We start from the raw sequence: 27299 nt of genomic DNA, 5'->3' as shown, positions 1-27299 counted from the left end.
CGGTTCCCTCTAAGCACTGAATTCTTATTCGTAAGTGACAAGGATTCTGCAGCGACCACCAGCCCTTGACGCATCCTCACTTTCCGTGTCCTGGGCGTCTCATAAAATTGTCTGCAGTTGTTCGGGGCCACGCGTGGGCTGCGTGTCCACCTAGTTTGGCTAGAATAAATTGAGGAAAGCACTGATGCACATTGTGGCTAATTATTATTACTATTGCCATTGTTATTGTTCTCCATAAAGCTAATTCATGCTCCAGGCCACTTTCCCGATCCCAAGGGAGCCTCCCTTCCTAACTTCTGGTGGACAGAGGTAGGGGGTATAAGGGAAAGGGGTGGGTTTGAATTTCCCTGACGCCCCTCCTCCTCGCTTGCTAGCTCGCCTGCTCTGGGATCACACCTACATCTTTGCAGCTTCAACAGTGGTGTGAAAGGGGCGAGGTGCTACTTAAAAGGTGGGCGCTTGATACCCTCTTTCTGTCCCCCTCCTTCCTCTCCCCTCCTCCAAGCCTCCCTCTCTCTCCTGGTTTCCGCCCCAGGGCGGGTGCGTACCTCGCCCCTGCAGTGCGCGAAGCCGACGTGCGCTAGGACCGCGGCGCGCCGCCCTCCGCCGCTATATGAGGCCGTGCTCGGGCCCCACGCGGAACCGCGGCTCCAGGTTGTCCCCGTGCCCGGAGCGGCTGGAGCGGAGGCTGGACCCGCCGCTGCGCAGCCGAGGCGCCTGCGAGGGGCGCGCGCCCAGAGCCCACCGCGGGCACCATGGGCGCTGCCCACTCCGCGTCCGAGGAGGTGCGCGAGCTCGAGGGCAAGACCGGCTGTGAGTACCCCGCGGCGTCCCCGTTCCCCCCTTCGCGCGCCGCACTGTGTCACCTTGGCCAACTGCTGGCCCGCTGCGCCTCAGTCTCCCCCTCCTGGGAATGGGTCCCCGCGGCCACTTGGCAAGCTGCAGCGCCTTGCTGAGTAGGTGTCCGCCGCCACTCCAACCCGGGGCGCTCGGAGTTGGCTGGGTCCTTCGACTGCGACTGCGGGGCCGGGAGGTTGTAGCGCTTGGGCGGGGATATGGACGCATGTTCTCTCGGCAGGTGTGCACGCCCCGCACCTGGAGCCGCTCAGCCTGGAGCCGAGCGGGCCCGAAAGTTTCCAAGTCGCCAGAATTGGGAACCAGCCGGGCTTTCCCGCTCCCCAGCTGGGTGACCTTATGCGCCCGAGCCCGGGTGTCTGTGGCTCAGGATCTTTGCATCTGTAGAATGGGTGCACTTGGGAGCCTTCTCCAGTGAGACGGCGTCCGCAGAGCACGTGGCATCGTGCTCTCGCCTCCACGACCCTCTCTGGGCTCGCCGGGTCCCCGGACCTGCAGAGGCTGCGAGTCCGCATCCGGGGCGGGGCGCACGGGGAGGCCCTGCTGCGGGGCCAAGCAGCCAGCCCGCAGGGAAGTGACGCGGCTATGCGGCCGTTTGGGAACTTGACCCAGGGTCCTGACCTCGGAGCCCCTGCTCTTAAGAGGGTGTGGAGCTAAGTAAGACTGGAGGAGGCTAGGTTGATGGGTACTTTGGCTACCAGCTCACTAGGTTTGCACCCTGGCCAGCACTACTTTCTGGCTGTGTGACCTTGGGCGAGTCTCTTTCCCTCTCTGAGACGCAGCTAGAGCCTGTTTTGTGCTCCAGAAGTGGAAGGTGCAGATGTTATTTCTGGGAGAGCTGGCTTCTGGCAGCTGCTAGTTTTGTGCAGCCACCAAGCCGTGCAGTTCTGAGTGGGGGGCGGAGGTCTCCTAGGTACCACCTTCCAGACTCAACAACCTAAACACTTTTTTGGGGAGTATTGGATGAAAACCATAGTCCTTAGAAACTGGTGTACTTGCCTATGTACAAATAGAGAAATATTGCCAACTGGTGGAAAAGAAAAAAAGATGTAGCGCTGAATATATAAATGGTACTCTCTTGGATGGGGAAAAAAAAAAGACAAACAAAATCAGGAAGGAGAGTGTTTTAAGTGTACATAATTGCTTTATTTGCCCTGAAGACTCAGGAAGGATACACAGAAATGAAGGATAATGGGTACTTATTGGGACAGATGGTGAGAGGGATGGAGGGAAGAGAGAGAGAGTGAGCTTTTCACTGTAAACTTTTTAATTTTTCTGTTTGAACCATGTGAATAGTTATTTTAAAGTTTGATAAAAGTCCAGTTGAAAACCTAAGACTGGCTTGAGAGAGGACAGGGCTTCCCTTTGTCATTTCTTTGACTTCTCCCCCCCCTTTTGTTTGTTTCTGTTTTTATTTCTCTGGTGACCTCCCACTGCTGCCTCAAGGCTTTAGCCTGTTCTTCCTGGACCACTTAGGACCAATGACTCGAAACCTAATGAACTCGACTTTGTAAAATGTGGGTGAACTGGAACAATAATTGGAATGGGGAGTATTACTGTTGTTGCCCTGCTAGACACTTGACTCTTTAAAATAGAGGGAAGGTGCACATTCTAACCAATCTCTTGACTGGCTGGGTTAGAATTAACAGTCCCTATTTCAAAGATGGTGGTCAGATGCATGGGCTTGAATGTGTGTTGAGTTCTGTAGTCCTAGCAGTAGCTTGATCTTTGTTAAAGGCTCCTGAAAATGCTCACTATGCTGCTTCCAGGTGTCCCTTTCTGTGGTTTCAACTCATAATTTTTGATCTTCACCCAAACTTCACAAATTTGGATCTGTTCCAAGTTTGCCTCCTCATTTATGATGACTACCCTGGTTTGAAGGGGTTCAAAGCCCTGTGCTACTGCTGTGTTTAGAAGCAACAATCAGAAAATTCAGACGGCGTATTGCAGCAGGCACTCTGTTGCCAAGGACCTGTGTGAAGTGTAAAAGAGCAAGGTTGTCACCTTAAAGACTAAGGTGCACTCACCCCAAGCCATGATATTTTCTCTTGTGTGTGCATGTGATACTTGGCCAAGGAATAAGGGGGATAGAAAAAGAATTACTGCCTTTGAATCATGGTGTTGGTGAAGAATATTACCAACAGAACAAGGATAAATCTTAAGAGAAAGGCAGCCAGGAGTGCACCTTAGAAGCAAGGATGATAAGACTTTGTCTCAGATACTTTGAGCATGTTGTCAGAAGGGGCCAGTCCTTGGAAAAGGAGATCGCATGCTTGGACCCTCATCGAAATGGGTTGACAGTGACTGCAGCAGTGGGTTTAAGCACAGTAGAGATGAAGATGTTCTAGGATTGGGAAACGTCTGTTCTGCTATACCTGGGGTTGCTATGCGCAGACACAGTGGCACCTAACAGGAACAACATCAGAAGTGTGGTGTGTGGAAAACAGCGCTTGTGTGTGACAAGTACAGGTGTTCAGTGTTCCTGGCCACACTTGAAAATATGCAAATCACAACTTAGCATTACGTCTTGGTCCCAGTTCTCTTCAGCTGTGTGGGCAAGTAAGTTATTTTACCTCTGGGCCACAGTTTCTCCCTCTGGATCCTGAAGTGGTTGTATGGATTCAGTAAAATGATATATGTGCAATTGAGATGGGCTTTGGGGTGTGATCCCAGGATCCCGAATGCCAGGTGGGCCGTTCCTTAAAGAACCCTCATTAAGTGTCCCTGTAAAGAAGGAGGCCGGGGAAGATTCTGAGGCTTTGATGGCCAGAGAGTAGGTTATGCCCACGAGGTGGTCAGTTCCTAGTGCAGACTCAGTTTAGGCCCCGGATTGGGCGTAGGGAGGTGAGCAGAGGACAGTACTGCTCTGCACCATGCCTCAGCACCTGCCAGGTACCAAGGTCCACACTTGGACTCGTGGCATGCACCCCATAGGCTCTAAGGAGCTGTGCTGCCAAACCAAAGGCACACAGTTCAAATCCACTAGCTGCTCCATGGGAGAAGGATGGACAGTCCCCTCCCGTGCCATTCAACTGCCTTTGAAAACTGGCTGGAGGGTCAACTATGAGTTAGTGCCAACTCAAGGGTAAACAGCTGTCCTCCAGGGAAGCTGGGGTGATCACCATTTACAGATAGGGAAACTGAGGCTCAGAGAAGGGAAAGCAACTATCCTGTAGCCCTCCAGCTATCTAGTGGAGAATGGAGCATTGCGTGGCCACTTCCGGCCATCTGTGTAGTCAGAAGCTAACACTCATTGCCATCCTGTCAGAACCGACTCATAGCTGACCTTCAATTGTCTTTTCCAAGCCTGTCAATCACACGGGAAGAAATTACCCATCTTTCTCCTGAGGAGTCAAATGACTAGACCGCTAGAGCTCACTCACCGGCTGCTGGCTACCTTGATTTCTCAGAACCGAGAAAGAAAATTCAAACCCATTGGTCTCGACTTGATTTGATTCTTGACAAACCACCCTTGGGTTTCTGAGGCTGTAAATCTTAAGAGGAGCAGAGTGTCCGTTTTTCTCCCATCAAGCAGCTGGTAGATTTGAACCAACAACCTTTCAGTTAGCTGGCACATCACACACACAGCTAGGAGCTGTAAAGGGATAAGAAAAGCTTGTTCCTTGTGTTTGTTTTTTTCCCCTAACTCCAGCCCTTTGCACAAGCTGTTGTCCCTCTGCTCCTGTGCACAGTTTTATATGGGGCACTTGTGCGTCTGTCTGTGAGGATTCATGATGTCAAATGTTCCCTGTCAGAGGCTCCCTCACTTCTTCTCTCATAATAGCGCACATTTCACCATGTTATAATTGTCAGCTTTGTCACCTGCCACCCCCTCAACGCTGAGCTCCGAGAGAGAGCGGGGAACGGGTTTGTTCACCTTTGGGTGCTGTAAATTCCTTGCAAACGGGCTACAGAGGTTTGCCTTGAAGGAGCCCCTGAGGCAGAGACTTTATAATCCTGGGAGTATTGCTCTGAAGCACAGAATCTAGGGCCACCCGACCGGCTGCAGTGGCCACACAGCCTTCCTGATGTCTCTGGTCCCCCCCCCCCCATGCAGTAACACCATCAGCTTCAGCGCTGAGTCTGCCCCACCAAAAATAGTCCCAGCACCAGCTCGCCAACGTGGGGGCACGGGGTCCTCACCGCCCACCTCCCTGCCGCGCCAGCTGGAATTTTCACTGATTGATTTCAGACGCAAACAGGTATTCCCAAGCTGCTTGGCTGAGCCAGGGAAACGAAAAACACCGAGATGGAGAAAATGCATAAGAAAAAGCAGAGCAGGCTTGGGTTTATGTGGCTGCTGTTGCCTCTGCAGGGCGGGGCCAGAGATGATGGGGGTGCAGGGGAGGGAGGTCTGCCGAGGTGTGCAGTGAGCCGGGTCAGGAAGAAAAGGCTCCTGGGGAATTGGGCCCGCCCAACTTTGGGTCACAACAATTGGCCCTTGGCCCCCTTGAGCTGGTGTCTCAGCTTCCCGGCCCCTCATCCTTGCCCATTCCAGGCTTAATAAGAGGAAATAATAGGAGGAGTCTGGGAAAGGTGGAGGGTCTATTTTTTCCTTCAGGCTCCAAAACAGCTCAACAGACAGGCCTCTCTGGATGCCAAGAAGCTGCCAGAAGGAGAAAAGAAAACATCTCCCAGAACTGGAGTTGAGACCTTGCAGGGTAATTGAGCATGGCAGTCGACGTTCACGTCTGTGAACGCAAAACCAGAGCAAGCACCATGTGCGCACGCGCACAAGGGCGCTTTCCCACAGGTCTCCCCCCCTCCCCATTTTACAGATGGGAACTCTGAGGCCCCAGAAGTGAGATGACTTGGGGAAGGTCATAGATTGGTGAGACGTGGAGCTGGGATCCATCATCCGGGGAGGGAACCGGAGATGCTAGTCTGGTCAAGCTTGACTAGCGGAGTACTCATTGGACACACGATCCTAGACAATCCTGCGGGGGTTTTGATGTTCTCAACTGTCCCCCAGACCATCTTATGTCTGGCGCATTACAGCTGGGTCCAGGCAGGAGATGACGGAGTGGACAGGGTGGTGCCCATCTTCCAGGAGCTCATGGCTCCAAGGGGCAGTGCGTTGTGGACCAGGGGGAGGAGGGCGGCCACCCAGCTTCCCACACTGCTTCTACCCACCCACCAGCACTTCAGGTTTGGCCTAACTGGCTCGCTGTCTATTTCCTCTGGGCCTTGGGCACAAAGGTGAAGCACTAACCCTAAGAGCCGTGGTTCAATCCCACCAGCGAGTCCGCAGGAGAAAAGACATGCTGATTTCCTATTAAAGACTACAGCCTACAGAATGCTGTGAAGTTAGGATCATGCTCCGTCACGTGGGAGTGCTTTGAGTTGAAATTTCCCAGTTTTCATCAAGTCAGAATGACACTCCAGGGGGTTTTTGAAGGCTGTAAATCCCACAGATGAAGATTGCTCATCTTTTTCCGTGTGTGTCTGTCTGTCTTTGAGGTAGCAGCAAAATTAGGCACAGACTAGTCTGTGAGAGTTTGTAGGGTGTTCTAGTAGCTGGTATTTCAGAATTGGCTCACCAGGCCTTTTTTCAGAGACACCTCGGTATAGACTTGATCTTTTGAACCACCCTGGGAATCCTTGGGTTAGACTAGATTTAACCTCAGCTCTTCAGAGAGTCTGTAAGCCCTGGATAATGGGTTGTAAAACTGTGTTTGTGTTGTTCCTGGAGGAGACTGTGCTTCATATGCTGAAGCTGTGTTTCGCTGTGTTTACAACTATATCCAGCAAGAAAAGATGGAATTACACTGAAAAATAAGTGAAACCCAGAGAGTAGGCATGTCACCCCTAGTGGAGGGGGTCAGGCCATCCCAGGAGGCCGGCTTCCCAGGCAGTCTCCCAGGGATACTCTGAGTCAAGGACACAGTGGTCAAGAGCACATAAGGGTAACAAGTGACCTCCGGATCCCTTCCATGCTGGTCACGTGGGGGACGCCCAGACCCCACCTGTCCAGCTTCCTAGGTGCTCAGGATGTGGTCACATGGAGGAGGGGCTAGCTCTGGAGGAACCAGATGCCTGATCAACTTTATGGTAATTACTGGGCACCTCAGTGCACCTCCTTATTCTGGCCCCACACTGGCTTTTATTGCTCTGCTCAGTGGAGCCTGGCAATCTCATTATTAGTGACAGCTTTAGAGCACTTCCCTGGAGGCTGGCTGTGTCCTGTGGTGGTGTTTAAGCCCGTGAGAAGGAGCCCTGTGCGGGGCCACTTAGCCAAGAGGCCTTGTCCAGGCCGTGTCTCTGTCTGAGCTGGCAGTTTCACCCCTTAGGAAATCTAAGGTGGTGGACCAGATGCTCTCTAGTCATTGCCTTTGCCCAGCTCTTAAAAAGATAATAATCGTTATGGGTCAGTTCAGACTTCACGGTGCATATCAGCAACAACGGTAATGCTTTCCTGGACAGAGTACCTGGATCAGGCACATGATTGATAAGCTTAACTGCTGATCAAAGATTCAAAGTTTGCGCCCACTCAGAAGTGCCTTGGAAGAAAGGCCTGGCAATCTACATCTTTTAAAAAAACCACTATTGACAGCTCACTGGAGCAACACAATTCTACCCTGAGAGGCAGCAGAGCCAGAGCTGATCTAGGAGCAGTAGGTTTACTTCTTTCTGGGGCATTTTTGTCCGTTGTCTCATAATAACCCAGTGAGGTGGGACCGTTTTGTGTTCCCAGCTAACAGATGAGGAAACTGAGGCTCAGGCAGGTGAAATGGCTCACCCAAGGCCACTTGGATGCTGAGCAGCGTGCAGCTCAGATTCAAAACCAGCCTGCAAAGTGGTCAGGCATAAAGAAGTGCCGCTCCCGGGTGCCTGGAACCCGAGGTTTAAAACAAGCGCCGGCGTCTTGTTACGTGGGAGAGGCGACACCGTGCAGCCAGCGTTCGTAGGGCACACCCACGCTTGTGCATGCAGTTGGCCAGTGGAGAATTGGACCTCAAAGCAGATAGGATTGATTCTAGGGGATGGGAAAAGTTCTGAAATAAGATTGATTCTGGGGGACGGGGAAGGTTCTGGAATTGTGGGCGACCCTAGGGGAGGGCCCATTTGGGTGTGGGCGGTGTGAGAGTAGGTCCCCGACTGGCACGGGCCGCCCCCTCAATTTCTTAGGGCGCACTGGACAGCACGCTGAGCGTGTCTGTTTCCAGGGAATAATCTGTGTTTTCTCTGCATGAAAGCGACTGGCGGTCCCACCAAGCCTCCTTCCCGGCTGTGGATTAGTAGTAATTAGATCCCCGGCTCCTTGTCGTCAGCGCTGCCTCTTCTCTCTGGCCCCAGCAGGGTGGTTTTTTCCTAACTTAATGGTCCCCAGAAAGGAGCCTTGGAATGTAATCAAGGCGCAGACATGCCATACGGTCCGAGAGCCCAGACAGAACACCCTCTGTGAGGTTTATACACTTTCACTTTCAGGGAGCACTTCTGTATCTGTTACCCCAAGCCCGGGGAACAAGGTGTCCCCACTCCGCAGAGATGGGGAGGATCCCACGCATCCCTGCCCGCCTGGCCTGCCAGCCATCCGGCCGTATTATTAATTCATAAAATCAGAAGGTCAAGGGGGTGATTTCCGCTGGTGGTGACGGCCACCTTGGAGGCTGGGACAGAAAGATCCTTTGTTGTCCCTATGGTGTGACCTTTGGGAACAGGAAGGCTGTTAGAAGTGAGTCTTCTGCTCTCTGCACGGTTCCCTGGGAGGTGACGGGAGCTGTCAGCAGGTGTCAGGGCCCCTGGGCACCTCTGGGCAGGTGGCAGGGAGGGGACATCACTGTTGATGGGGCTGAGACAGAGGCAGCAGGAGGGACCGAGAAGGCTGGTGATAAACACACTGGACTCCAGTGGATGACCTCCCTGAGGGTTGGGGCTTGAATCCCCGCTCTGCAGGCCTCACCCACACACCTCAAAACACTGAGTGGTTCCATTACCTGCCAGAGTCCCACAGGACCCAAAGGCCTTGACATCTGTAGACATGGGTTCGAATTCTGGCAGCACCTGCCTGAATCTCAGCTTCGCTTTACGAAATGAAATCCATGTCATTGGTTTGTCGGGATTATTAAATGAAGATTTGGGTTAAGCATCTGACAGTCCTAAATACTTAAATAAGGAACCCTAGTTACCGCCTTGTCAGGCTGCTAACTATAAGGTTGGTGGTTCAAATCCACCACCTTGGGAGACAGGAGGCATTCTCGTTCTACATAAATTTATAGCCTCAGTAATCCAGTGGAGGGAAGTCTGAGTCAGAAGTCTCTCACAGGTAGTGGGCAAGTGCTGAACAGGAACTCTGGTTGACATGGTGGTTAAAATGCTTGGCTGCTAACTTTAAGGTCAGCAGTTCAAACCCAGCCACTGCTCCACAGGAGAATGATGAGGCAGTTGGCTCCTGCATTGCAGACTCTCTGGGACAGTTCCGAGCTGCTCCACGACATCACTCTGAGCTGGAGTTCACTCACGGGCTTGATGTTGTTGTAAGTACTCAGCAGTTACTGGCAGGTACTTCTATTCCCCGCCCCCCTTCACATCAATCAGTTTTGTTTTCTCTAGGTTCACCTTTTTCAAGTAGAACATAGATTTCCAATTTCCTTGAAGCCTTAACACTGTTCTTGGAATAGATGTCAGTATGCTCTTTTTTTTTTTAAAAAAAAAGATAACCTTTTCCTGTTTATAAATTACTTGCTGTATAATTTATTGAGTACTTAGAGTGTACTGTTGTTAGATGCCATTGATTTGGTTTTTGACACATACCGACCCCGTGTGACTCATTTTTATATTTTTATTGTAAACCTTTCAGAAGCTGACCACGGCTTTCCTTTTAAAGGGCGTTCCATCACTTTCCTGAGGGCATCATTCCATTTTTTTAGTAGGTCTGTCATTTCAGAGCTATCTCAAGTTAATCACTAGCTCTACTCTCGTATCATTGATTTTTGCTTTATGTTGTTAGTAGTTAGGTGCCATCGAATCCGTTCCAACTCATAGCAGCCCAGTGGACAGCAGAAGGAAACAGTGCCCGGTCCAGAGGCCTCTCCGAATGATGGCCGGGATTGAGCCAGTGTCAAAATCATCCTGCATTTTCAAATGATGCTGTTTGACGCTTAACGACTTGGGATTTGGAACCTAACCATGTTGATAAATGAAAAATGGGTGTTTTGACAGTATTTTCTTCCAGTTCATGAACAGGGATCCTCCGTTTATGTCTCCTTTAAGCAGTGTTTAATAGTCTTCATTGTACAAGCCCTTCACATCCTATAGTTAGGTTTACTTCTAGGAATTCCATTTTTTTTTTTTTTGAGACTGTTATAAGTAGAATTATTTCCCTACATTTCAGATACCTCATTGCTTGTTTAGAAACACACCTGATTTCTGTTTGATGACCTTGTTCCTTGCAACTTTGGTGAATTCTCCTACGAGCTCCAGAAGTTTTCTTATGAACGTTTTAGAATTTTTTTTTCTGTGTAGGATTTTATTATCTGTAAATAAAGATAATAACACTTCCTTTCTAATCTAGAAACGGTTTCTTTTTTTTCCTCATGAAAAGTTAAGAATGCCAGTTTTTGTTCCTTATCTCAAGGGAAAAGCACTAGGTATTTTTTTTAAGTACAATGTGGGCTCTTGGCTTTTTATATAGGCCTTAAATCGTACTGTAGAATTACCCTTCTATTTCAATTTTCTTTAGGATTTCTATCAAGAAATGTATTTTAATTTCATAAAAAGTTTTTTATATGTGCGTTCTTTTCCTTTATTCTATTGATGCGACGTGTTGATGCTTTTGAATTGTGGTCTTGGAGAAGAGTGCTAAATATCCCATGAACTGCCATAAAGCACAAACAGATATGTCTTGGAGAAGGTGCAGCCAGAGTGCTCCTTGGAGGCAAAGATGGTAAAGCGTCCTCTCACATACGATGGGCATGTTGCTGGTGGAGGCTGTTCCTTGGAGATGGACATAAGGCTTGGAAAGGTGGAGGGATGGTGAAAGAGAGGAAGACCCTCAACCAGGTGGATTGACACAGTGACTGCAGCAACGAGCTTGAGTGGGTCAGAGATGGTGAGGACGGCACAGGAGAGGGTTCAAATGTCTTGCACACAGGGTCACTTTTAGTTGGACTTGACTCAGTGGCGTCTAAAAACAAAGCAAGGAAAACTCTGGATGAGATAGATTGACCTCGTAACTGGGGTAGTGGGTGTAAGTGTGATGGAGACAGTGACATTGGCTCAGGATTGGGGGGGTTCAGAGCTGTTGTGCATGTTGTCACGTGTCCTCAAGTTGCTTGCGACTCATAGCAACTCTATGTACAAAAGCTCTGAATTCTGCTCTATCTTGAGCCAGTTTCATTGTCTCTGACACATCTCATCCAGGTTAAGTGATTATTGACCAGATGGCACATAGCATTGACCAGATGGCACATAGCAACTACAACAACAAGATAGTGTGTGACTCTTTGAATAGGGCCATTGAATTCTGTTATCTAAAATTTATTGAGGATTTTCACATCTACATTCATAGGAGATAGTGGCTTGTGGTTTTCTTGTGGTCTTTGTTTGGTTAGGGTGTCAGGGTTATGGTTGCTTCACAGACCAAACAACTGTACATTTTGGAAGACCTTAAACAGTATTAGGTGTCAGTTCTTTTCCAGTTGTTTGGTTGAATTCCCCAGTGAAGCCCTCTGGTCCAGAATTCTTTTGCTGTTTTGAGGAGGTTTTTGGCTATAGTTTTAATCTTTTCACTTGTAAATCTGGGAAGACTTTTTGTTTCCTCCAAGGTCAGTTTGTGTGCATCTAAGAAATTGTCTATTTCACCTGGGTTATCCAGTTTTGAATGCTGTATGGTTGATGATTTGTAGTCTGTGTAATAATTCCCTTCGTTTTTGTCAGGTCAGCGGTAATGTCCCCTTTTTTCATTTATTTTGGTGATTTGCATTTTTCTCCCAAGTCTTAGTAAAATCTGTCCATTTTTTTAATCCTTTCAAAGAGCCAATTAATTTCTGATGTCATTGATTTTTCTCTGATGTTTTTCTGTTTCCAACTTCATTTTTGTTTCGATCTGTATTTCTTTTATTCTGGTAGGCTTAATTTACTCTTTCTAGTTCTTGGAATTGTTGAGTTGGGCTGTTAAGTTAAGAATCTTCGTTTTTTACTTTGACATTTACTGAAAATCAGTTCTCTGAGATCCAGCTTTATTTCACACGTTTTGCAGGTTGTCCTTTAGTTTTTCTTTAACTCTCAGGAAATTGTTTCTTTTGACTTTTTCCTTTACTCATTTCTGATTTAATGTTGTTGTTATGTGCTGTCAAGTTGCCTGTGACTCATAATGACCCTATGTACAAGAGCCCTAAACCCTGCTCTATCCTGTGCCAACCTCACTGTCTCTGACACACCTACTTCTATTACCCCAATAACTGAAACAATCATCTCATCAAGGGTCTTTGTCTCCTGCTCTGTCCCGCCACTCTCCCAAACAGATGTCCCTCTCTAAGGACTGGTCCCTCCTTGCAACATGTCCAAAGTATGTCAGATGAAGCTTCAGAGTCCTTGCCTCCAAGGAGCAGCCCAGGTTCACCCTCTCCAGGATGAACTTGTTTGTTCTCCTAGCAGTCCATGGTATATTCAACACTCTTTTCCAGCACCACAGCTCAAAGACATCAATTCTTTTTCTGTCATCCCTACTCACTGTCCAACGCTCCAATGCATAGCACGTAATTGCAAAGACTATAGACTGGATCAGGCACACCTTAGTCTCCAGCCTGACATTGTTGCTCTTCAGTACTCTGGAGAGGTCCTGACAGCTGACTTTCCCAATGCAATTTGTCTTCTGATTTCCTGGCTGCTGGTACCAAAAGTGCTGACTCTGGAGCCAAGTGAACTGAAACTATTAATTATCTGAAGCTCTTTACCATCCATATTGATGCTGCCAATCGGCCCAGTGGTGAGAATCTTGGTTTTCTTGATGTTGAGCTTCAATCCACATTGAAGGCTTCAGTCCTTGACCTTCTGCATTTTCCATATGTTTGTGCTTTTTCTGAGGCTCCCTGGTGGTGTACTTTGTAGTAGGTTGCGTTCTGTTCTGTCTCTGTTGGTTTGAATCCACCAGTTAACCTTTTGGAGACAGAGCTGGGTGAATCTGTCACCATTATAATTTACAGCCTTAGTAACCTAGTTGGAGGGTCCCTATGAGTTTGAATCAACCTAATGTGGGTGTGTGCTTTATTTTCTGTTACTCATTTCTAGCTTTAGTATGTTGTGACCTAAGAAAAGTTTTTATATTATCTCAGACTTTGAACATTTATCAAGACTGCTTTGTGGTCTAAAATGAAGTCTGTCTTAGAGACTGACACATGTGCGTGCACTAGTACAATGTGTGCTGAGCTGTTCCGCAGGTGATGTGTTCTAATCGTGTGTGTATTAAGTCTAGTTAGTTTATAGTGCCATCCAGGGACTCTTGTTTTCTTGTTGATTTTCTTTCCAGACGTTCTATCCAATATTGAAAGTGGTATGTATTTAAGTCTCCAGCTGTTATTGTATCTCATTGTGTGACATTTTACATTTTCAACAGTGGTAAAAACAAGAAGAATACCTACTGCCTGACGCTTTTGTGCGCTGTTACACATAAATGTAGACGTGATGAGTTTCGAAGTGCTAGGTCAGAGTAACACCGGCTGTGAGGGTGAAGATGACATGTCGCCTTGGCCAGGCAGGATTCTCAGTTTTTCAGTGTTTATGCAGTCATGCTGTTTGACGGTTAAGTACTCTTATAGTCAACTTCCGTTTTGTGATTTAATGTCCTCATTCTCCATTTTTGCATAATGCTGATTCTTTCATCGTGATCTGCTCTTTGAAGCTAACCATGGCGTTCGACGCGAGTCCACTATCTTCTCTGGAGGAGAAAAATGGGTCGTCTCCTCCCGTGTGGTATATTGCCCCTAAAACCCCACTGAAGGGTCAGCTGTGAGTCATTTCCAACTGGACAGCACACAACAACAGCAACATGATTAATTAATAAGCATGAAGAACAAAACATTTATAATCATCAAGGAAGAAGACCTTATTATTAGCCTCCTACATGTGTGTAGCAGCAGGCGCTTCAAGTCCTCTTCAGTTTCAGCAAGCAGGGTTGTGTCATCTGCATAACGCAGATTGTTGATAAATCATCCACCAATCTTGACCCCACATTTCTCCTCATAGAGCCCAGCCTCCCAGATAATCTGTTCTGCAATATGGATTGAGGCTCAATGTCAGGAAGACAAAGATTCTCACCACTGGACCAATTGGCAGCATCAGGATGGATGGTGAAGAGATTGAGATTGTACACAGCTTTAGTTTGCTTGGCTCCACAGTCAGCAGTCTTGGCACCAGCAGCCAGGAAATGAAAAGGTGCATTGCCATGGGAAAATCTGCTGTTAGGGACCTCTCCAAAGTACTGAAGAGCAATGGTGTCTCTCTGGAGACTAAGGTGCGTCTGATACAGGTCATGGTCTTCGCAGTTACTTGTTATGCATCAGAGAGTTGGACAATGACCAAGGAGGATAGAAGGAGAATTGATGCCTTTGAGCTGTGGTGCTGGAGAAGAGTATTGAGAATACCATGGACTGCTAGGAAAACAAATAGTCCTGGAAAGGGTTAAACCAGGTGGCTTCTTGTAGGCAAGGATTATGAGGCTTCATCTAACATACTTTGGACATGTTGTGAGGAGAGACCGGTACTTGGAAAAGGACATCATGCTTGGGAGGGTGGAGGGACAGCGCAGGAGAGGAAGGCCCTCTATGAGGTGGATTGATTCAGTGTCTGGGGTAATCGGAATGGGAGTGTCAGAGACAGTGCGATTGGCACAGGACAGAGCAGAGTTTTGGGCTGTTGTACATAGAGTCGCTATGAGTCACAAGCGACTCGACAGCACATAACAACAATGTGTGTGTATGTGTTTCTTTTTATTAGTGATGAGAAGTTATTTTTCTAATTGATTCCTTTGTAGAAATCCTGCTTTGGGGATTTTCCACCACCTCTGTTGAAAAAACTTTCTTGATGGAGTTTTGCACAGTTCATTAATTCTGCAGTAGAATGGTTGGGTGGTTACATTCCAAATAAAATGCATGCATTTCGTCTTTAATATATTGTTTGACCTTGTTTTCCTCATTAATTTCTGTTGGAGCTGTGTTATGGACTATTTAATTCTATTTTCCATGCTGCTTAACCCTTCTTTCATCTTTATTATTTTCATATTGCTCTGTCCTCAGTTTGGGTCATTTTCTTAGCTTTCCAGTCACTAATTCAATCTTCCGTTGTTGGAATTTTGCTACCTTGACCGATAAAGTTTTTAAAATTTCAACTCCTTTAAATTTTTTAAGAAGTTTTATGTTTTTAAATTCAAGTCTATTACACTATACTGTTATTTCTTTATTTGTCCTCTTTTTGAGCATACTGTGTAGTCTGCTATGTTTAGCCATCTGTCAGCAGTATCTGTTGATTTTCTCGTGGTAGTTCATTTGCTTCTAAGATGTCCATTGATTATGAGCTCGTCTTTGATCAGGCTCTCCTCTCCCCACTTCCCATACACAGCCCATGTGCGGTGGATCATCGAAACATCCTACACGTTTCGTGCTGTGTACCTAGGGAATTTCACTAGTCTGAAAGCACATTTAACAAAATCCCTTGATTTGGTTTTTCTGAGTCACTGAGGCTTTGAGTTTTCACCTTCGCAAGGTGCAAACTTGGGGTTTTTATTTATGACTAAAGCATCTGTTTTTTCTTCTGTTCCCTGCCACCTCGCTGGAAGATAACAATTTCCTTGTTGAGTCCCTGGGTTAGAGGGGAACGTGTCCTGGTCCACTTTACACGGTGTTTGTGGTTTGTTGCTATAGTTACCATCCAGGCACAGTGCCCTTAACAGAACATGGCATTGTCCATCCAGTCATGGTCAGTAGGGCATTCTTGCCCCTTTTGTGGATGTTTAAGGGTTTTCCTTGTTTTTGGAGGACGCTCTGGTGGCCTAGCCCCTAAGGAGTTGATCTGTTTACCTAAATGCCACACCTCTTCGGTGATTCAGATCCACCAGCTGCTTTGAGAGTGAAAGATAGGCAGAGTCCTTTTGTGTGATTTACAGAATCAGCGACCCACTTGGAGGAGCAGCTCTGAGTCCATTCCAGTGTGGAAACAGTGGACTTATTTAAGGTGCTCTCCTCCTGTGCAATCAGACTACCTCTGGAAATGCCCTGGAGGCTCAGCCGTGAGTTGGTTCCGACTCAGCAGCACAACAACAACAGATAAGGGTGGCCTTTTGTGTTCCAGCTTTTTACAGGGACGTCCTTCCCGCTGGTACCAAAGCCCCACAGCTGCTTATGTCGCTGTGTGGGATTCATAGCCCCAGTCCTGTCCTGTTGGAGGTGGTAACTGCTGTCACACCCCTGCACACCTCACAAATGCTCTCTCACCTCTGCATACCTTCGGGTATTTTCCTCTCTCACCTCGCTGCACCTGAGCTCTCACCTTGCTTCGTTGCCTGGGAATTTGGTTTTTCAAGCTTCACTACACGTTTGTTCTTAACTTTGTCCCGTTGTTTTTGTGTGTTTATAGTGGGAGCGAGAGTTCACGTATCAGGAATTAAAATTCTTTGGATGTTCTACCATAAACCTTTGTGCTTTACATAAGGCCGTCTCCACTTGGTTCAACCTCAGCATATATTCGGAGCTGTGGTTTCTCTGGAAGGATATGACAGCCAGATCGTAGATGCTCTGAAAGACGCCCACTATCCCCAATCTCTGCTGCTTTTCACCCTTCTCCGACTATTGTCTTTTTATGAAAATTGAGATGTCTTTGTCTCTCTAATTGCACAGGTGACGTGTGCCTTGTTCTTGTCACTTCTCAATTAGAGTCACTTGGGCCTGACACATGGTTGCAAGAGCAGGGCTCTGTAGTCTCAGACTTTGGTTCCAGTGTCACATCTGTGTGACCTTCGCAAGTGACTTAACTTTCTCTCTGCGATTCAGTGTCTTAATCTGTGAAATGGGTAGGTACCATTAAGTTTATTTCTAATTTGACTCGTGGTGATCTCATGTGACAGTAAAACTGACTCATAGAGTTTTCTACATTTTCATTAGGCTTGATGGCACCTCACAATAGCAACAGTGTTTTTTACAGGAGTACATTGCCACGACTTTCTACTCTGTGGATGGATTTGAACCCCCAATCTTTTGGTTTGGAGCTGAGTGCTTAAGGTTTATGCCACTAGAACTCCTTTAGATAGTGGTTATAAGGACTAGAGCCGCTCTGGTGATACTGTGGTTAAGGCATTCTACTGGTTGGCAGAGTCTTGGTGGTTCATACAATTTTGGTACCAGCAGCCAGCAAATCAAAAGACTAATTGCATTGGGAAAATCTGCTGTCAGAGACCTCTCCTGAGTACTGAAGAGCAACGATGTCTTTCTGGAGACTAAGTATGGCTGATTCAGGCCATGGTCTTTGTAATTATTTGCTGTGCATCAGAAAGCTGGACAGTAACTAAGGTTGATAAGAAGGAGAATTGATGCCTTTGAATTGTGGCGCTGGAATAGAGTATTGGACCATGGACTGCTAGGAGAACAAACAGATTCGTCCTGGAGAGGGTGAAATCAGGCTTTTCTGTGGAGGCAAGGATTCCGAAGCTTTATCTGACATACTTTGGACATATTGCAAGGAGAGACAGGTCCTTGGAGAGGGATGTCATGTTTGGGAGGGTGGAGCAACCGAGCGGCAGGAGAGGAAGACCTTGGATAAGGTAGATTGATTTAGGTGTGTCAGAGACAATAAAGTTGGCTCAGGCTAGAGCAGGGTTTACGGCTGTTGTACACAGGGTCATTATGAGTTGCAAGTGACTCGATGACACATAACAACAGCAAAAAGATGGGTCGGTTTGCGTTGTTAAAATTTAACCGCCCTGGAAACGCTACGGGGCAATTCTGTCCCATCTTGTAGGGTCACTCTGAGTCAGTATCAGCTCGATGGGCGTGAGTTTGGGTTTTGGCTCTAGAAGGACTAAATAAGGTTATGGGGACTGAGTAGGAGAGGGCACGCCAGCGTTTGGCTTGATTCCTGCCTCCTGGTAAATGTTAACACACGGTGGTTATTATTAGTGCTCCCAGGCGAACGACAAAGCACAGAGCAGAGTGCGCGCTGGGGGAGTTTTTAGAGTCACACTCACCCACTCACCCTGACAGCCCTTCAAGCTGCCTCGTTGCTCAGGAACAGAGGGGGTGTCCCGGCGTTTACTCCAGCACTGAGAACCAGAGGACTTACCTCGTGTTAGGAAAGCCGAAATGTCAGGCAGGCGACATCACGCTCCCACCGACAGCGGTCCCATCCCAAGGGGAGTGGTTTACGAGCGTCAGGAGCGCCCACGGGAATGGCCTGGTTGGAGGGAGGTGCTGGACAGACCAGCAGTTCTCTCACATTGAGGAGATAAGAGTGTTCACTTCGGTAATGGGGACAGGTTCCCCCAAGGCCAGCCAATGTGTCTCACTGTGCAGCCGACGCAGGGAGGGGGTCTCCATAGAGAAGCACTGAATTCCTCCTCTACTAGGAACCGATAAGAGACGGAGCTGACTAGTTGCTCTGTGAGTGTGAATGTTCAGCGGGCTGTTTGTGGACATGTGGACACTTGCCCAGGACAAGACCGGAAGGATGTACTGACAGGCCACCAACTGCTTTGGGTTATTTTTTCATTGAGACCGCAACAGACAAGAACACAGTAGGAATCCAGCTTTTAAAATAACCTGTAGTGGTTTGACACTAATGCTTTTTAATATCGTAAGCAAAGGACTTTTTTTGCAATTAGGGGATAGATTAGATAGGGAGCTCTGATGGCCTACTGGTAAGGAATTGTGCTGCCAACCCAAAGGTATGTGGTTCAAATTCACCAGCTGCTCTGAGGGAGAAAGATGGGCAGTCTCCTCCCATGAGATCGACCATCTCTGAAAAGCTGCTGAAGGGTCAGCTATGCGTCTGCTCCAAATCAAGGGTACCCAGCAACTCTAAAACTTCTGTCCTGCTCCAATTCCTATTTCCAATATTGGTTTTTCCAGGAGCAGGTGGAAGCACAAGGTAAGAAGACGTCCTAGAACAAGAAGTCCACCTGTGTCCTCATCCCACCAAAGAAGCCAGGCCGACACACCTGTCCCCCAGCACAGATTCCTTTTTGGGTCACAGGAAAGGCTGTAATGGGACTGACCTGTTCATTAGCAAAGAGATACTAATAAGACCCGTGGTCTTCAGGATTGAAGTCCATGCTGTACTTGTGCTGATAGGTTTCCAGGGAAGCTCTAACCAGGCTTTCTTGGCTTTTGCCCTCATAGACAGACTGGGTTAAATTTGCTTCAGAGAATTTTTAAATGTTGGATAAAAGGCAACAGTCTTGATATTGTTGCTTGAGAACTTTTTTCTTAAGGCCCAAGTGCGCCCAGGCATGTCTTTGGGTCATTTGGAAATCTTAACAAGAGTGGTCAGAATAGGTGTAAATTGAGTGAGGGGCATTTGAGGAGAGGTTAAGCCTCCAACATCGTTAAGCATCACCTGGTGCTGGCCCCAGAGGGTGGCCCTCACTTGTCACTGTCCCTCCCTCTCCCTTTTCAAGTCCAGAGTAGTCATTGTATTGGCTGCAGCTCCAGGGGGCAGCCAGCAAGCTGACGCTTGTCTCAGGAGCCTGGAGCTTCATGAGATGATGAAATCTCAAGATCATTGCTTTTCAGGATGTAATAACATATAGCACTTCATCCGTGTCACATCATCTTGTTTCAGCCCCGAAGCTAAGTGTATATGTGATATGTGATGTTTATTAATGGTAAAATACACACAGTATTTATCATTTTTAAAGTGTACAATTCAATTCTATTAAGTCCATTCATAGTATCATGCAACTATCTTCTCTTCGTAGCTCTAGAACTTTCTCTTTGGCCTGGAGGGAAGCCTAAACTTGGTAAGCAATCACTCCCATTCTCCCTAACCCCAGAAAGTCCACTTTCTCTCTGTTATTTCCTTCTTCTGGAGACGTCCTCTCAGTGGAATCATGTCATATGTGGCCTTTGTCACTGTTTCTTAAAGTTAACAGTATTTTTAGAAGTCATCCAGAGTGTCTCCTTATTCATTGTCCCACCTTCAGATACATAGGAAGTAATTAAAAATACCATGGGTTGGATCACGTACACCTTAGTCTTTAAATGGACATCCTTTACCCTAAAGACACCATATGTGCCACCTAAGCAGATAAGTGCACACCCATGTTTATTGCAGCTTTGTTTGCAATAGCAAAGAGCTGGAAACACCCAAGTGCCCATCAACAGACGAATGGATAGAGAAGCTGTGGTATATTAACACAATGGAATACTATGCAGCATTGGAAAACAAGGAACTCCTGAAATACTACACAGAATGGATAATCCTGGAGGACGTTATACTGAGTGAAATATCTCGGTCACAAAAGGACATATATTGTGTAGGGCCACTGTTGTAAAACGGGACTGACATTGGGGTTGAGGGAAGACAGAGGAGGGGAGGAATGATGTATACTGCATTGAAACAGATGAGGGAAGGAATGGTTTAAAAGGGATATATGGATAAGTATTATTGCCATGAGAGGAGTCCAGAATGAAGGCCGCATAGTGGAGTAGACTTGGGGGAGGGATTACATAACAAGGAAAGAATTTTATTTTTTTTTTTTACTTTTCAAGGAGAAGAGTGAATTGGGGGAAGGGGTGGGCAGAAAGAAAAGTGCAACAATGAATAAATAGAAATGCTAGACTAAAGTGCGTTTGATATAGGCCATAGTCTTCACAATCACTTGTTATGCATCAGAGAGTTGGACAATGACCAAGGAGGATAGAAGGAGAATTGATGCCTTTGAGCTGTGGTGCTGGAGAAGAGTATTGAGAATACCATGGACTGCTAGGAAAACAAACAGATTTGTCCTGGAGAGGGTTAAATCGGGTGGCTCCTTGGAGGCAAGGATTCTGAGGCTCCGTCTAACTTACTTTGGACATGTTGTGAGGAGAGACCGGTCCTTAGAGAGGGACATCATGCTTGGGAGGGTGGAGGGGCGGCGCAGGAGAGGAAGGCCCTCTATGAGGTGGATTGATTCAGTGTCTGGGGTAATCAGGATGGGAGTGTCAGAGACAGTGTGATTGACACAGGACAGAGCAGAGTTTAGGGCTGTTGTACATAGGGTCGCTGTGAGTCGCAAGCAACTCGACGGCACATAACAACAAGTCTCTGTAAACTTTCATTCAAATTAATAAAAAAAAAAAAAGGATGACCTTGCTCTTTGGCACTTTGGAGAGGTCCTTGTAGCAGATTTTTTTTCAATGCAGTGGCAGAAGAAGAATCGATGCCTTTGAATTGTGGTTTTGGAGCAGAGTATCCGGCACATGGTCAAAAGAACAAAAATATCTGGCACACGGTCAAAAGAACAAAAATGTCTGTCTTGCAGGAAGCACAACCAGGGTGGTTTTTAGAGTCGAGGATGGTGAAAGGTCACCTCACGTGCTTTGGGCATGTTATCAAGCAGCAGTCCTGGAAAAAGGACATCATGCTGGCAAAGGTGGAGGGTTGGAAAGAGAGAGGAAGACACTCTCAAGATGGGTTGAGACCTTGTGGCTGATGCAGGCTAGGGCACAGTTCAGACCTGTTGTTCCTAGGGTCACTGTGGGCTTGGTCGACTCCCGTGCACCTGACGACAAGGAGCCATGGTGTGTCAATGCATTTCTTTTTTAAGCTGAATTGTATTTCACTCACTGGGTGGACAGACTGCATCTTGTTTACCAGTTGGTGGAGGTAGGCTTGTTTACACTTTTCGGCTGACTGTGACATTTGTGTGTGAGTGATTGGTTGGACATATTTTTGTTTCTTGCCAGTATTTCTTAATTCATTTTTACTTCCCTCTCCCTTTCTTTTCATCCCTGGTAACCATTAAAGAATGATTCTGTGTTTAGCCTTTCTTTAGCATCTTATAATAGTGGTCTTACACAATATTTGTCCTTTTGTGAATGATTTATAATATCCTGTAGATGCATCCACAACGTGGGCATATCCATAGCTACGCAGTGTTTGATGAATTCTTTATCATTCCCTAGTGTTGCATAGTATTCCATTGCATGAAGGTACCAGCTTCATGAAAGTACCATTCATCTGTTGATAACAGACTTGGATTGTTTCCATCTGTTTGCTATTATAAATAATGCTGCAGTGAGCATGGGTGTGCATATATCAGCGCATGCAGCAGCTCTTACTTCTTTAGGATATTTGCCCAATAGTGGGCTTGCTGGATCCAATGATATTTCCACTTTCAACCTTTTAAGGAAGCACCACACAGTGTTCTGTGGAGGTTACACCAATTTACATCTCCACCAACAGCGTAAATTCCAGTCTTTCCACATCCTTGCCAGCATTTGTTGTTTTCGGCCCTCGTGAACTTTGTTGCTGTTCCTCTGCTGAGATGTTACCTCATTTTTATTTGTATCTCTGTAATAGCTCATGACCTTGAGTATTTTTTATGCATTTGTTGACCATCAGGATATCTTCTTTGATGCCTTCTTTTCATGTCTCCTGCTCCTTGGAGAGGGACATCATGGAGAGGGTCGGCCAAAGAGAGGAAGACCCTCAACTGGGTGGACTGACAGTGACAACTGCAGTGGGCTTGAGTATGACATAAATGGGTTCTTCGTCTTTTATTTGTTGAAGTGTTCACATTTTCTATAAATTTGTAACTTTTTAAAGAACTCTAATTCTGTTTTCCCCAGTGGCTGAACCAGTCTAGTTGCCACCACAATATTATCGTTAGGTGCTCTCACGCCAGCTACGACTCATTACAGCCCTGTTCTGTGCCATCCTCCCCAACTCTGATACGCGTGAGCCCATGATGGTGGTCACTCTGTCAGTCCATCTGGTTGAGAGGCATCCTCTCCTTTCCTGTCCTTTTCCAAGGATTGGCACCTGCTGACCACATACCCCAGTTATATGAGAAGTTTCATCAGCCTTGCCTCTCAGGAATGTTTCCAATTTCTCCACGCCTTTGACGACACTTATTTTCTGTTGGAGTTGTTGTGTTACCATTTTATAATTTTTTTAAAAATATCACTAAAGTTAAAAAACATTTCAGTGAACTCACACAAGTCCTGCCTTTTATACAAACCGTTGCATGCTACGCTTTGATTCCAGCTCAGGCCTGCCTACGTGCTGTGGAGGAGAACCACTGTATAGGGTTTTTCTCAACTCTGGTCTTTTCTGAAGCTGATTGCCAGGCCTTTCTTCCTCGGCGTACTGCTTGATGAACTTGAACCACTGATGTTTAGGTGAGTTGTTGCTGTTAGATGCCATCGAGGCGACTGGGATGTATAGTGACCCTTTGAACAGCAGATGTGACCTTTGCTCTGTCCTGTGCTGTCCTCAGGAGCTCTGGTATCCTTGAGCCTGTTTCTAGTCATTGGGTCAGTCCATCTTGTTGAGGGTCGTTTTCTCTTTCTCTGAACCTCCCGTGCAAACTGGGATCAGCCGGGGACCTTGTCACCCTTGAACACTTGTTTTCCTTGAAGTTCGTTCGGAGGGATCACATTACAAAGAGCCCTGGTGGTGCAGCAGCATAGTGCATTTTACACTGCGTGACATATAACCTCTTATGTTTAAGCAGGCAGTGATGCTTGAGCTACCTGAAAGGTCAGCAGTTCAAACCCACCAACTACTCTGAGGGAGAGAAAGTTGAGTGTCTTTCCTCCCATAAAGAATTACAACCTTGGGAACCCAGTTTGTTGGGTCACTAGGAATTTGAGTGTTTTGTTTTTATAAAAATCACATTGCTCAAAGACAACAATTTGTCTTCTGTCATCTTTACTGGTATACGAGTCTCAGTTGTAAAGATTTAGAGATGCAGAAATCCAATGAAATGTAACTATTAATTGTAAGAAACTCAACAGCGGCAGGTTTGTTTTTTTTTAGTTAGGATTTTTTTGTTCTAATTGACAAATCAGCAGTTGTTGGGGAGGAAAGTGTGTGGTTGTACAGCTCCTGATCCTTTCAGCATTTTCCGTGGCCCAATATATTTGTCTTTCATTTTTCTAACCTTCCCATGAGACTATAGACATGGACCAAAACTCATGCTTTCTGAAAAGTAAAGAGTATTTCAGAAGCGTAAAAGGAAAAAAAAAACAAACAACCAACCCCCACATTGCTACGTGCAGTCTGTCAGAACCAATTCACAGCTCACCCTCCAGCAGTTTTTCTGAGGATTGTGTGGGAGATTATTTATCTTTCTTCTGCAGAGAATCTGATGGATTCCACTTTACCACTAGGCTACCTGAACACCTTTATTTTTATTTTTTTTTCCTTGTTGCGCACCATCAAATTGGATCTGACTTGCCCAGGAGGAGATAACCCCTCCTTCTCCAGCGGAGCATCTGGTGGATTCGAACCATGTGCCTTCAGGGTTGCAGTGCAAGCAGTATCTTACTGCTAGGCTACCAGAGCTCCCTCCAAAACTCCTTTAAATCACATTCGTGATCTCCAAAGTCATACGCCACCAGCTCTGCCCAATGGGAAGATAATAAGTACAAATGCAGACCATATGTACAATCTCAGTTTTCTAGAATTAGAGAACTGTTAAAATTTAAAAAAACAACCAAGTGAAATAATAATAATAATAATACATACATACATACATATTATTTGGCCCTTTAGGGAGCTCTGGTGGCTTAGTGAGTAAGGAGTTATGCTGCCCCCTCGAAGGCAGGGAGTTCGAATCCCCCAGTTATTATGTGGGAGAAAGATAGCCAGCCTTTTCTGGTGAGATTTACTGTCTTAGCTATGAATTGGCTCCGACTTGACAGCACATTACAACATTTAACCCGTTTTGTCAAGAGATGTCTTCATTTCAAGCATGTAAAATGGAATTAGAAAAAATTAGAAAAATGAAAAATGTTGACATTTAGTTTTGTACGACAGCTTTTAAAACCAGACCGTATTCTACACAAGGGCCACATTTAACATGATCCTATTTTAGAAGAAGCATTCAGAAGAGGCAAATCCAGAGACAGAAATAAACTTATCAGTAGTTGTCAGGACTGGGGAATGAATAGTGACCACTTAACAGATGTGGGTTTCCCTTTGGGGTGAAGAGAACGTTCTAGAAGTACACAGAGAGGACATGGATGTGATTGTGGAAGTATGTGTGCATGACCCTGTGTGAGCATGTCTTTGTGCAAACGTGAACTAGTTGGCGTGTGTGTAAATACTGTGTGAATTGGTGAGCGTGCAGATGTGTGAACGTGTGTATGTCCGTATGCACAGGTACATACACACAGACACACACACGCATGCTTGCATTTCTGACTGACTCACTAAAACTCTTGATTAGATACTCCTGCTGCATGATTGAGAAACCTCTTCTGATTTCTATGACTTTGGGTGAATCTTGATGTTTTCCTCTCTAGAATGGGGACATAGTGGTACCTTTCATGGTATTGATGAGGGATTAAATCAGCCAGTGTTTATACAGAGTAAGGCAGTGTGTCAGCACGTGGAGACTGGTCCCTTAATGCTGGTGGTATTTCATGACAGTGCATATATAACATCTTTTTTTAAAAAAATTATTTTGTGTGTGTGTGTGTGTGCTGTCACATCAGCGCTGACTGGTACAGGAGGAGATTGGCCCTCCTTCTCCAGCAGAGCATCTGGTAGATTTGAACCGTGTACCTCTGCAATTACAGTGCAGCTTCTTGCCACTAGGCCACCAGAGCTCCCTAATATCATTTTTAAAAAATGGTTTTATTGAAATGTAATTCACGCACGTATGAGTCTTCCATTTGAAATGAACAATCCAATATTTCAGTATATTCTCGGACTCTACAGCCACCAGTACAATCTAGTTTTAGATTATTTGTGTTCCCCAATAAAGCAGCCCTGTATGTACGGGTAAGCAATCTCTTCCTGCCGCCCCCCACCTCCTAGCCGTAGGCTACCACTCATTTAACCCTCTATGGGTTTGGCTGTTCTGGACATTGCAAATCAATGGACTCATGCAGTGTGTGGTCTTATGACAGGCTTTGTTCACATGGCCTAACCTTCTGGAAGGTAGTGCAACCCTAGCAGTGTTGGCTCAAGGCCACACGTATCACTCCAGTTTTCTAAATCGTTATTTTTCATCAGGAGAATGTGTTGCTTTAAATCCATGGGTCAAAACCAGCTTCTGTCTGTGGTCACACAAAGGAGGAAACCTGTGGTGACACACACATACACAAAACAAAACCTCACATTTCCTCCCAGACAAGGCTGAGTTTCAATCCTGAGCCTGCCGCCTTCGCAGTTCGTGACCTTGAGCATGTTACCTGCCAATCCCCGCTGGGCCTGAGTTATGCTTTTTAAAATGGAGAGGATAAAAACCTCCAAAGGCCTTGCAGAATTAAGAAAGAACGTGTGTGTCTGGGACATTAATGGCATACGTTGCTATATTTCTGAAATCCATCAGTTTTTGCATCTGAGACCATGTTCTGTGTTTAAAATTTATCAAATCACACACACACACAGACACACAGCCATGTGTGTAAGGAGTTAAGCTACCAAACTCAAAGTTACCGGATTCAAAGCCACCAGTTGCTCCTTGGGAGAAAAAAATGGACAATTTCCTCTTGTACAGTTTAAACCCTCTGAAAACTTGTTGGCAGGTCACAATAACTGTGTGTGTACATATGAAAAATAATAAAACATCAATCCAAAGCAAAATTTGCATTGGAATTTGACAGATAATCAGTATAATTTTGGGGAGAATCTTTCTAAATCATAGAATCATGCAGGTTCTGTAGTACAATATTCAGAATTATTTCGGAAAAAATACTGTATTGCAACATGAATAGCTGGCACTTTTAAAAGAAAGCCATTTCTTTTTACTGCATAGGCAAGCCACAAACTATTTCACCAGTCTGTCTTTGATAGACACTTAGATTGTGTCAGACTTTTACTTGATTTTTTAAAAAAATGGAACATATTTTTATTTTCAATTAATTTTACTGATTAAAAGATTACATTTATTAAAGTAAATTTTTGGCAGTGTATAACCCACTGATTTATTTTTCCTTTTAACAAAAATAAGACATAGGGACAGTCATGATTAAAGACTGCAGGTTGGTTTAGTAAGAAAAATTTTGCTGACCTTTAGTGCATTTTATTCAGCATTTAAAATGAGTATTCTGTATATACTGGAGGGGGGAGAAAAAGATCTTTGTGTCTTAAGATTTGGGGTTTTTGTGCAAAACTGGAAAGGAGCAGTGAAGTTTATTTTAATTGGGTGTGTGTCGTGCCCCTCTCACCCTCTGCAAAGCACAATCTGTAGTAGTTTCCTTTATGGATGAGAGAAATAATTAAAAAGTAAAACTATATATTAAACTTATATTTAAAAAAAAGATTGCAGGTTGGGTGACAATGCAAATAGAGCTCTTCTT

At 45.9% G+C, this 27299-nt stretch overlaps 1 protein-coding gene across 2 annotated transcripts in view; it reads left to right on the top strand.

Moving 5' to 3' along the window:
• Positions 1-610: 610 nt before the first annotated feature.
• Positions 611-27299, top strand: part of TESC (tescalcin) — a 70844-nt gene continuing 44155 nt past the window's right edge. For both annotated transcript variants that reach the window (XM_006890401.1, XM_006890400.1), the window contains exon 1: positions 611-813. In XM_006890401.1, the coding sequence (XP_006890463.1) occupies positions 756-813 (58 nt within the window). In that variant the 5' untranslated portion in view covers positions 611-755. The remainder of the gene's footprint in view (positions 814-27299) is intronic.

Source organism: Elephantulus edwardii, unplaced genomic scaffold (assembly GCF_000299155.1).
Source record: "Elephantulus edwardii isolate Elephantulus edwardi_28Jun2011 unplaced genomic scaffold, EleEdw1.0 scaffold00089, whole genome shotgun sequence".
Lineage (NCBI taxonomy): Eukaryota > Metazoa > Chordata > Mammalia > Macroscelidea > Macroscelididae > Elephantulus > Elephantulus edwardii.
This window is presented reverse-complemented; position numbering and strand designations above follow the sequence as displayed.